Source organism: Coptis chinensis, chromosome 8 (genome assembly GCF_015680905.1).
Source record: "Coptis chinensis isolate HL-2020 chromosome 8, ASM1568090v1, whole genome shotgun sequence".
NCBI classification, from domain to species: Eukaryota; Viridiplantae; Streptophyta; class Magnoliopsida; order Ranunculales; family Ranunculaceae; genus Coptis; species Coptis chinensis.
The window spans coordinates 59,909,549-59,922,522 of NC_141463.1; the positions used below are offsets into that span (position 1 = coordinate 59,909,549).

A 12,974-nucleotide genomic window follows, 5' to 3' on the forward strand; every position below is an offset into this window, starting at 1 on the left:
AACATTATATGCATTACATTTACCTGTCTTCCAAATATGACTATCGGTGATCGTCCGATCTTTTTATAGTGTTCTTAAACAGATATATAGAACCATAGCTCTCTACATTAATGAGAAAGAACTTTGGAGAGTTTGCACCTTGGAATTTGATCTCGTGTTAATTTTGGCATTTTCTGAATTGAGCGTTTGAGTGTATATATGTGAGAGATTGTGTTTGGATGATTATTAGATATATCATTAGATTGTCTAAAGAAACAATGCCATACAAAGAAGCATAAATCAAATGTGCAAATAAAAGTACCCCTTCATAATAAGCCGATGTTCTTTTTACAGGTTTAGACTTTTAATATGTATTATCATATTGTAGCATGCATGTGTTTGAAAATCATAATGAGATCCAAGAAAGAAAAACGAAAATGAAGAAAAGTGCATATGTTAAAAATGTGAGAGTGCGTAATGGGTATTCGGGGACTTACTCGGGAAGTATATTGGTCTAATTCTTAAGAAGTTAATAACCAACAACAAATGCAAATTCTAGGTATATGACAGGGTTATGCGAATAACATTTTGAGTGTTCTAATTCGGTATATCTCACATAATCCTTAGAGAATGTGGGGAACCGTCGGAAATGATTTTACACCCTATAATAAGTTATTAACTAAAGAATATATAGTATTTTTTAGGCCTCGTTAAAGATATATTCGAAATAAGTCGGTGCTTTATCATATACACGAAAAGTGTATGATTTGTAATAGAGAATTAACTTATACAAATCACTTATTTTTTAGCAATTTTTTTTTATTTGATCAAATATATAAGAATTGGAACACTAAAAATGTTTGATTTGTAATAGAAAATTACCTTCTACAAATCACATATTTTTTAGCAATTTTTTTTATTTGATCAAATATATAAAAATTGGAAATACACTTAAACTCTCCAAATATAAAAATTAGAAATACACTCAAACTCTCCAAATAGTTTGATTCGTAATAGGAAATTACCTTCTACAAATCACCTATTTTTTAACAATTTTTTTATTTGATCAAATATATAAGAATTGGAAATACACTCAAACTCTCCAAATATAAGAATTAGAAATACACTCAAAATCTCCAAAGAGGTTCCATATACGTGGGATTGTAGGCTATTTATAAAATACTATCTTTCATATTAGAGTGCCACATAGGAGAGAGAAAATACTATCTTTCATATTAGAGTGCTATATAGGATAGAGAAAAATCTTTTTTAGAGGTCTCTGCTTTAGTATATAGACTAGATTTTGGTCCCGGGCATACGCCCGGGATCTATTAAATATTTTGTGTGTTGAAAAAGCTTTACAAAATGTCTCACACAAATTTTCGAATTAGAATATATTTTTATTGAAAATAAACCAAAATATTTTAATGACCAGCGATTATGGTGCATAAGTACTTGGAAACTAAGAGATCAAATTGAGATAGTCTCTTCACTTTGTGGTTTAGGATATTAATCCGTAATTTTCAAATAGAATTATTTTAAACTCGATCTAGCTTATATAATAGTTTTCTTAGATTTATGGTGATTTAGTTGCAAATTTTCGAATCAGAATATATTTTTATTAAAAATAAACCGAAATACGTTAATGAGCAGCGGTTATGGTGCATAAGTACTTGAAAACTAAGAGATCAAATTGAGATAGCCTATTCACTTTGTGGTTTAGGATATTAATCCGTAATTTTCAAATAGAATTATGTTAAACTCGATCTAGCTTGTATAATAGTTTTCTTAGATTTATGGTGATTTAGCGGATTTTCAAATCAGAATATATTTTTATTGAAAATAAACCAAAATACGTTAATGAGCAGTGATATCCACTTTTTACTACGTTAGAGATTGTCTCTCTAATTTGACAAAAGTGCAATTTCAAAGTTTCCTTACTCACAAAATTTCCTGTTCATATAGTTGGAGTAAAGATTCGATCTAACCTAAAGTCTAGGACAACTTCAACTTGGTTTTTACTCTTAGGGAACTAGTGAGTAAGTTTAAATACTAATACTAGGTTTCTTTTCTACACAAACATAAAAAAAATTAAGTTTCAAGTGAATGCAACTAAAACACAATACGATTTACTAAAAGAAAATATGGAGAGTTAATCCTCCTCATGTGACGTTAACTTTTGTTGTTGATTTTAATAAGTTTATTTTATTCTTCCTAGAACTCATAGACAAGTCTAATAGAAGAAAACTTGATCCCTAACATGTATGGCTCATCTCTAAGCTCATACATGCTAGCAAGTGGAACCAAAGCAATGACTTATCTCTAAGCTCATCACTTTGATCCCTAACTAGACACTACACCAACTATCATTTTGGGATAGGGTGTAGGTCTAGTTGTTCTTCCTAAACAACCCACCAAACCAACAACAAAGCTTTTTCCCTCACATGAGTTTGATTAACTCCCCAAGGAGAAGTTAGCTCATGATCCTTGGGATGAAGGATTACAAGTTAGAAAGTACAAAAAAAGAGAGAGAAAAAGGAAAAAGAAGACTAATTATCTAACTCACTTGCTTTTGATTTATTTTCAACTAGAATAAAACCAAAGTTTCCTCCATTAAAACTATTACAAGCTTTTCTTACCAAACTAAAACTAAAATAATCCAAAATGACTAAGGAACTAAAATAGTACAAGGTAAGGAAAAAGAAGTCAATGGAGTAAATGGAGTGTCCCCCCTTGTTTTGTTTTCTTCTCCATTTGAGAGACATCTCATTTCCTCCCATGTGAAACATCAAACCACATTTACTTCATTTTTATCCACCACATTAAAACAAAGTGACACCTTGCCTTTTTTTCACTATTAACACCTAATCTAATTAATTACATGCAAGGTGTCAACTTTGCACCAATAATTTGTCATTTTTGTCTTGACATGCTCCATGATTGATGACTCATCCAATCTTGCAGGCCCGCATAGTGGGTCCTATGTGCAATCCAGTGGCGGTCCGGTCTTTGGGCAATTTTACAACTTCCCGCCTATGCGTAGAGTTCATCGCCCTGATTGTCTGAGCAGCTCACTTGTCGCATTCGGAGTCCTGGTTCAAGAGGTAGGAGCTTCGGAAGTTTGATGCTTCTGTGTGGATTTGGAAAAATTCATATATATGTCGTTCCTCGTGCTTTATCGCAGGTTTAAATAATATTTCCATGTTTACTGCGAATACCTGCAAAAGTATGAAAACATATTTATTTCATGATTATTAAACACATAATTAACTAAATTTATATGTCTCAATGGGGTTTCATAATACACTTTTGGGTGCTTATCACACTACCCCCAAACAGCACTCATGAAATTTATTTAGGACATCATATTATTATACAACTTGGCAAGATCTTACTCCATGATGATATGGACATTCTATAAGCATCCACACCCATTTATGAAGTTAGAGAGGTGAAACATACTTGGTAGGATCCTACTCCATGATATGGACATTCTATAAGCATCATGACCTATATCTTTTAGCACTATCACATTTTCTTGCACTCAGAATGAGCATAGATTTTGAAAATTTATTTTTAGCACTATCCCATCTTCCTATCACAACGCAAATGATGACAATCCTATTAAGCATTTCATACAGAAGAAGACACAAAGGTAAGACAAAATTCATAATACGATGAAAAATGTAATAACATATACGATTATTTATTTATTGACTTAGTAATATTAGAAAATTATGGATTATTATGTTGATCTTGGAGACGCATATCGTGCACCAGACTGTTTAGTTCTTCCATTTGTTGGCCGAGCTGCATCTAAATGTCCTCTTGGCTGGCAGAGAGTGTAGTTTGATTTTCCATAAGGAGAGCGTGATTCTGCAAGGACCGAGAATGATTTTCCAAGATTTCCTCCTGTTCAACATCATGCTTTGCTTGACATTCTTGGAAATCCTTAAGAGTTGTAATGATGATATTCTGACGAGCGTGTAGTTCCCGCATGCTGTGATGAAGAAATTGAATGCCTTCCATGGGGTTAAAAAACTTTAGCATGGCATTTTCATCAAAGAAACGGTCAGGATTTGAGCTTGGGTCGTTCTGTTCATCTGTCAGAGTATCAGGAGTCCAAAAACCAATGAAGTAATCTGTTTGGAGTACGCTGATATGTGCTCTTTGAAGTGGTGTTTCTGGAGAAATGACTGGATAACCCCAACGCATCATAATTTGCGTGACTAAAGTGGATAGAGGTAGAGGTGCTGACTTTCTTGTTTTCCTGGTGATCACATTCCACAGTTGTTGGATTAGACAAAAATCATCTCTTTGAGTCTGCAAAATCCAAAGTAGGTGAAGTTGAGTCTTTGTGACTTCTGATTGGTGAGATGTACCGATCACATTGTGTCCCAACCAGTGGAGTACGACTCGTTGATTCTGTTTCAAAGAGCGATGAAGAACAACGTGATGTTTATTTCCCACTTCGCCATAAGATATGGTAGGTCTTAGTAAACTTTTGACAGAATCAAATGATGACTCTGGAAAAAGGCAGTCCTGGGTATTCATTGGTATTTGAAGTAGGGGTGTAAAATGGGTCGGGCCGGGCCAGCCCAGCCCTCAAATCATAAAGCCCATATGATTTGAGGGACGGACTGGCCCAGCCCCCTTATGCTATGAGGGCCGGGCCTGTGAGGGCCAACACTTGAATTATACAGCCATTGCCCTCACCTCAGCCCCCTTTAGAAAACTGTGGGCTGGGCCTGAGGGCCGGGTCTATGGGCCGAGCTGTACAACTTGTCAATTATTCAAAACTCTTGAATACAACTTGTTTAGACTTCATTAACATATTTGGTTTTTATCAGATTTCATTAACTGATTAACATATTCATTACAAAAATTATTGAAAACCTATCAAACTTCATTAACATATACAATATATTCTATAGGATAGAGATATATCCATATAATACAGCTGTATCCTATAGAATATTTTCACATATTCTAACAATATATTCATTACAAGAGAGAGAACCTCCATCAAGGACATTATACGTACAACTAAGGGTATTATTATCGTAATTTTGTTTAGAAAATCTAAATATCAATGGGGCCTTAATACGGGCTTTGTGAGGGGCTTTAGAGGGTCGGTGAGGGGGCCCTCATGTTTCCATATCTAGGCCCTTACCCTCCCCTCAAAACATGAGGGTCGGGCCAGCCCTGCCCTCAAATTGCATGCGGGCTTAAATTTGAGGGCTTTTTTTGTCTATGGGCCGGGTCGGGTCGGGCGGGCCGAGGGCTTGAGGGCCGTTTTTACACCCCTAATTTGAAGTATGTCGGAGATAATTTCCCTAGTCAATTCCAATCGTCGTCCATAAGCATTGAAGTAGAATTTTCCATTCTCAGGTTCTATAAATTGGTAGAACATCAAAACCAATTCTTGGGAATAACAAGCTGCTGAATGATATAGAAGAGGCGTCCATCCCCGACGTATTATTTCAATATCAAAATAAGGATAAAACCGGCCATCTTCCAAAACTTTTAGGTAGTCTTTCTCGGGCATTATTTTTCTTGGTTGATCCATTGGTAGTATTACTGAGGGAAGGATAGTGAGAATTGTTTGAATGAGAATGGCTGAAAAAGAAGAGATTTATAGCCAATCTATGAGTCTGTACCAATCTGGATTCCAAGTGTAGTTAATGACCCATGTGATTATGAACAGCAACAATGGGGATCCATAGTAAGTCTTGTTATGTTAGATTTCCAAAAACAATTAATGAGATGTTTCAATGTTAGAAAATATGGAGGAAAGTTTCACAGGGTAGTTAGACTTACACGTAATTTCAGAAATGATTATCAGACCTCAGTAATAGCCTATGGATAGAATAATCGAGCTGCATGTGTGACAAGTGTTATGCGTACCTTGTAGCGTGCGCAGTCTTCTCTGAACAGCATAAGTATCAATTAATTAATTTGGTGAGTTTTGGATGGTCTTTCTTTGTTATGGTTTGTTTATTTATTTATTTATTATTATTATTATTATTTTTTATTTTTTTTAGAGAGGAAAAGACAACTAATATACACAAATATTTAATACGAAACTTCTCTATTTAATACGTAACCCGAAAAATGTGTGAGAATTATTTAACACACCATACCAATATACAAAATGAAAGTCAGAAAAAAAAATGGTTACATAGATCTAGATGTTCTGGATCATGTTATGCATGAGTGACAGGAGAATAATGATAAACACTGTTATCACGAATACTGTGATAGCCCATTCGCGTTGCTCCTTTTCCATTGCTTGATTGGATTCATTATGATCAAGAAAATGAGAATTTGTGTGTGAAGTGTGAAAAGTGAGAGAAAGGGATGAGTGAAGGTGGAAAATGAGAGTTGTATTTATAATTAGATTTCTGACCGTTGGGCATCTGACCGTTGGGCTTCTGACCGTTTGGCTTTGAGAGTAGGCCCAATGCATCAAGGAACAAACTCACATATTAGAAAGTACAATAATTGCATAACATAAATAATTTCTCATTCAAACCATCTGGAGATACAAAATTATGAGAACAACAGATATATAATATTTTTATCACAAGAAAACTAAAAATGCAATGCATAAAGGAAATAAATGACATAGTCATTTATAAGCCAAGGGAAATAAACAGCTACTGGGAATCCTCCGGGTTAGCAGAAGATGAACTCGGGTTTCTACGTCGTCCCCCGACGAACTTCTGGCTGAGCTAACTGGTCTGGAATGTGGCCTATAGACTGTAGCAATTGATCTTGGAATTGCCGCTGATTTGCCATCATCATTCTCTAGAAATGGCCTTGGTGATTGCGCATTTCTTGCTGGAAGTCATTTTAGGAAGTAAGCATCTCTTCCTGACGAAGAAACATCCTGCGGATACTTGTGTTCATGTGTCTCAAGGCTTCCATGGGAGTGTTGATTCGGCGCATGGTAGCCTCATTAAAACAGTCGGGTGGTGAAGGGGGAGGAGGAGGTTCGTTATCACGCTCAATATCATCTCTAGCTACTAGGTCCCAGTGGTCCAGAACACAAGTCTCGAAAATTCCAAAATTCTCGAAAGACCTTGTTGGAATGAAAGGAGTAGCGGACTGGAACCCTAAGTTAAGCATAAGCTGAGTAACAAGTACAACAAGAGGAGCTGACTTGTTTGACGCGGTCGTAAGAATATGGCCCAGGTTATGGACCATACAGAAAGTGTTCTTCTTCTCCTGGAGGATCCACAGCAGGTGCAAGAATGTCTTGTTCACGTCAGACGTCTTTGAAGTTCCAATGACGTTGTACGCCAGCCATTGAGTGACGGCTAGTTGGTTTTGTCTGAGCGAGTGCTGGTACACCCAGTTCGAGCCATTATTGTACTCTCCCTCGAGAAGCGTGTCAAACATTAAGTCCTTCGTAGTCGGATACTCTGACAACAACAGGGTCGGACTATCAGAGTTTATTGGAATATGTGCTGTATTCGATATTAACTCCATCGTGAGTTAACGTTCCAACCCATCCGCCGTAATCCAAAATTCATCACCCCGGAAACCTCCATTGTCGTAAAATTTCAACACCAAATCTTCGGAATAATCAGCTGGAGTTCGATGCAAGAGATATTCCCACTCTCTACTAGCAATTTCTTCATCAAAAAATGGATGAAACATCCCGAAATTGTAGAGATTTTCAAAATTTCTCTCAACTGTGATTCTCCTTCGTGCTGCCATAGGAAGGTCTAGATGAATTTTTGAGGGTGGAAATTGCTAGGAGTGATGGAGGAGATGGTGTTGGAGGAAGGGAGTTCGAATTGGTGGAGTTTAGCCCACGTGCGCGGGTTGAATTCAGGTCTGTCTAGTCGCGTGCGCGAGGTGAGTGTGAGGGAGACCAAGATCCGGATTTTGAGGGGGAAGAAATGTGAGGGATGGACGCGTGGGTGCCCCGCGTGTGGGTTTTTGTAAACGGGTCTGTGATTTTGGGTCAGGTCCAATTTTTGGCCCAAACCCAAATGAATTCCAAAAATTCCCCTTATGTCCCGAAGTGTTCCGAAATTTCAAATGTAGTATTTCGATTCGTTTTAACTCCAAATTGAAACAATGATATATCAAAACGATCGGCATTAAAAATGTCATTCACTGTAATATGACAAAATCACATTCAAACCTTTTTATTTATTTATTTTTATTTAGTTATTTATTTAGTTATTTATTTATTTATTTTATTTATTTATTATTATATATTATATATTATATATTTTTTATTTATTTACAATTTTTATATACAAATGTACAAGACGAAAGGAACGTATCAACAACACCAGAAGTCCAAATAAAACAACACATCACAAATGAAATTTAACTCGAGCAACTTTCATGTCGGCTCGGGCAAACCCAATCTAGCCGATTGTGGCTTAACCTTTTATGTTTTGGGGCCTAGGGTTCGGGATCGGTACCATCCCCCACCAATGTGCAATGGTCTAATAATAATATTACCCTTAGTACATATGGTATAGCCTCAAACCGCCCCTTAATACAGTCACATAGAAAACCGATCGAGGTTGGCCTGGTGGAATCCATTGCCCGCACGAACTAGGAAATGTCCAATGTTGCATATCACGACTCTCTTTGGGCACCATGCTTGGTGCTAAGGGAAAAATAAAAAACGAGTATATACATGTTGAGTCTTTTTACGTCAGATCCTCAAGACGAATGTGAGTCTTTTAACGTTAGATCCTCAAGACGAATGTGAGTCTTTTAACGTCAGATCCTTAAGACTTGGAACAATGGGACGACGACGAAGTTTATCCTGCTGAGCTGGTGTCAGACAATAATATACCTTATACTGGCTCATCTCGGATAGAAGATCAAGACCTGGACAGAAAGGAGTTGAACAGTTCATACACCACCCCATCCTTTTCGCCCATCGCTTTCGAGCAAAAGTACTACGACCATTACCTATTCGAGATGGGTGAGATTTGCACCAAATGATGAGTTGGAGTTCGCGAGGAAGAGAATAGAAAAGGGAGGAGAACGAAGGAGTTGAAATTTTTGGTACCCATTGTTTTCCGGAAGGCACGTTTGCTCGATTATCAGAAAACATTTATACTCAATTATGAAGTAGAGTTTTTGTGAACTATGGTCCCGGCGCTTGCAACCACACACTCTAGGGATTTTTAGAAAAGAAAATAGAAGAGGGCCCGGCTACCCAAATGGCATACTTTCTCTGTTTAAACACATGGAAAGAAGTACACCATCGAATCTATTAGTCTATGTAGACTGGATCATTGAGAAGAGTCTCTTCGACATCTGGAGAGTGCAACTCATGATAATGTTTAAGGCATTGGCCATTTACTTGAAATTCGCTGTCATCATTTACGTTTTTCAAAAAATAGCCCCATAAGGGGTGACAGCAGAGACGGTGAAAGGACCAGACCATCGAGTTTTTGATTTTCCTAGAAAAATGTGTAATCTTGAGTTGTATAACAAAACTTTTTGACCCACTTTGAAATCTTTTCTCAATATATGCTTGTCATGCTGTTGGGAACCCTAACTCAGCCAGTGTGACACGCACCATGACCACTAGGTCTATGCATGCAAACCGTGTTCTATAGGCATATATTTATTTTAGTAGTTTCTTATTATTAGATTCCTAATATAGTAGGATTCCTTATTTAGCATATCTCAACCATTATATAAGGTTGCTTTAGGTTGTAATACGAAGGATAATAAATATATCTCTTTTAAGCCTTAAGGTTTGGTAGTTAGATCTTCTAATCAAAAGATCAAAGGTGGTGGATCGACCAATCAAGCGATCAATTGTTCTATATAGGATCTAGATCCTATCATCTAGTTTCAGAGCAAGGTTCGATTTTTTTTTTCGGGTTTCATCATGACAGTGAAAGAACTCGAAGAACTCACTGGCCGCCATAACACCACTCTCGCAAATCATACCACTGCTATTGACAACAACACCACCACGCTCAACAACCACACCACCCTCCTCAACGACCTAACCACCAACATGCAGCGGCTCTTAGCAAAGTTAGATGACCCCAACCAGAACTCCTTCAACCCAAATTCATCTAACACTAATCCAATTCAGCAAAGACAACACCAGCAACCCATCATCCAAGGTCGACCGTTACGCCTTGATTTTCCCCGATTTGAGGGAGAAGACCCAGAGAGTTGGCTATTCCAGGCGGAGCAATTCTTCATTTTAAACCCTATTTCTGAGGAGCAGAAAGTGATAATGGCGTCTATCCATCTTAAGGGAGACGCAATAGCATGGTATCGGTGGCTAAATCAGTCCCTCGGCGAACTTACTTGGAGACAGTTTTCTACGTCTCTGTGCAAACGATTTGGCTCCAGGAAGCATATTGATCCCATGAGCTCTTTGTCAAAACTAACTCAGCAAGGTACCGTTCCCGAATATATTACCAGTTTTGAGACTCTCATAAACCTTGTACCTGGTATTCAAGATCAACATCAGGTTAGCCTTTTTGTGTCCGGGTTAAAAGCTGAGATTCAAGCTGGAGTTCGTATTCACAATCCTTTAAGCCTTAGTCATGGTATTGACCTTGCACTCAAACACGAGGATGCAATCAAGACCACAAACACATCACTATCTCACAGCACCAACAGACCTCCTAACCGTCTGTACCATCGACCCCCTATTCCACAGCCATCCACTAAAACTAATGCCACTACAAGTTTACTTCCTACAGGGGTTAAAAGACTCTCTTGGGCAGAACAACAAGAAAGGCGTGCTAAAGGCCTCTGTTTTAACTGTGATAAAATATACAAGCCGGGTCACATCTGTCAAAAGCCTCAACTCTTACTTATGGACGCTGCATACCAAGTCTATGATGAAGAATATCATGATGCAACCACAAACGAGCCACAAGATGATGGAGCAGTAGAAATCTCACTATATGCTCTCACAGGCACCATGAGCTCAACTACGATGCGTGCTATAGTTTACTGCAAAAGTAAGCCCTTATCAGTCCTCATGGACTCAGGGTCTACCCACAATTTCATACACCCAAGCATAGTTCGCAGCTGCGGACTTTCTATCACACAAAAACAGACGTTTGCTGTATTAATTGCTAATGGAGGATTTTTACAATGCCATGGCTCGCGTTTGAACGTCACGCTCAACCTTCAAGGTTACATATTCACTACAAATTTCTGTGTTTTAGACATTAAAGGATGTGACGTTGTATTGGGCACACAGTGGTTATGCTCACTATGTCGAATCACTTGGGACTTCAAACAACTCGTCATGCAGTTTACCAGCAAGGACCAGTTCTACACAGTTATTGGGACGGGATCTCCAATAGCCCATTTGATCGATGGCCCAAATATGCGCAAGGCTTTACAGCAGGAACAACATGGATTTCTACTATCACTACATGCAGCTGAGTCGAAGAACACAGAGGTGACATTACCACATTCAGAACACGAGGCTATCAGGGTAGTTTTATTATGTTTTCAAGACATATTTGGTATTCCTCCAGCACTGTCACCTTCACGTTCACACGACCATAGAATTCCACTGATAGATAATTCCAATCCTGTTAGTGTTAGACCTTATAGATATCCACATTTTCAAAAGACAGAAATCGAGAAGATAGTGCAAGCTAGAACTGTGAGATACAGGATTCATTCGCCCGAGCGTTAGCCCGTTTTCATCTCCAGTGTTACTAGTTAAGAAGAAAGATGGATCTTGGAGACTTTGTGTTGATTATCGAGCTTTAAACAACATAACCATTAAAGATAAATTTCCTATTCCTATCGTGGATGAACTATTAGATGAGCTCAACGGTGCAACAATATTCTCCAAATTAGATCTTCGGGCTGGATATCACCTAATAAGGGTCCATGAGGGAGATATACATAAGACAACCTTTCGTACACACGATGGACACTATGAATTCCTTGTGATGCCCTTCGGACTTTCAAATGCACCATCGACCTTCCAAAGCTTAATGAACGAGTTGTTTCGACCTTATTTACGGAAGTTTGTTCTAGTCTTTTTCGATGATATATTGGTCTACAGCAAATCCCTTGAGACTCACTTGCAGCACCTCACTGCGGTCATGGAAATTCTACGCAAACATGCGTTGTTTGTTAAGGCTTCTAAATGCTCGTTTGCTCAAACCTCAATTTCGTACCTAGGACATATCATTGGGGCCTCAGGTGTATCAGTTGACAATGACAAAATCAGCGCTGTGACAAACTGGCCAGTACCTACATCTCTCAAAGGATTACGGGGATTTCTTGGCTTGACAGGTTATTACAGGAAATTTGTTAAAGATTATGGTAAAATAAGCGCACCGTTAACACAGTTACTCAAGAAAGACTCGTACAAGTGGACGGTTGAAGCTACAGAAGCGTTCAACACTCTCAAAGTCGCAATGACCACAACACCAGTCTTAGCACTCCCTGATTTCTCACTCGAATTCTCTATTGAATGTGATGCTTGTGGCTCTGGCTTAGGCGCAGTCCTTATGCAACAAGGCCGACCCTTAGCATATTTTAGTAAAGCTCTGGCAGGGAAAAATCTTAATCTACCTATCTATGATAAAGAGATGATGGCAATAATCGCTTCAGTCCACAAGTGGAGACCTTACTTACTTGGCAGACATTTCAAAGTTTTCACAGATCATCGTACCTTAAAATATTTTCAAGAGCGCCGCTTTCTACATTAGAGCAAAGAAAATGGGTTTCAAAGTTACTTGGCTACGACATTTAAATCTGCAATCGCTCGTGCAGCCTCAATAAAGCAAACATCCTCTCTCAAGACTCCTCTCTCGAAAATACTCTATTTGGCGCTATCTACTCCAAACTTTGAAGGCATTGTCGACATCGAAAGAATGCACCAACGATCCAAAGAATGAAAAAAAATCATTATCGCTATCCAAGCCAACTCCTCAGCACGTAAGTTTTTTACGTTTGATCAAAGCATCTTGCGTTATAAAGGACGCATAGTGGTTGCCCCT

The 12,974-nt window shown here is 38.1% G+C and overlaps 1 protein-coding gene across 1 annotated transcript; it reads left to right on the plus strand.

The window, feature by feature from the left end:
- The first annotated feature begins 9,514 nt into the window (after positions 1–9,514).
- On the plus strand, positions 9,515–12,683 carry LOC147482226 (uncharacterized). Its single transcript, XM_086579243.1, is given in 2 exon segments — positions 9,515–11,599; positions 11,601–12,683. Coding segments are annotated over 2 exon segments (2,820 nt in total). The 5' UTR covers positions 9,515–9,862.
- The last annotated feature ends 291 nt before the right edge of the window (positions 12,684–12,974 follow it).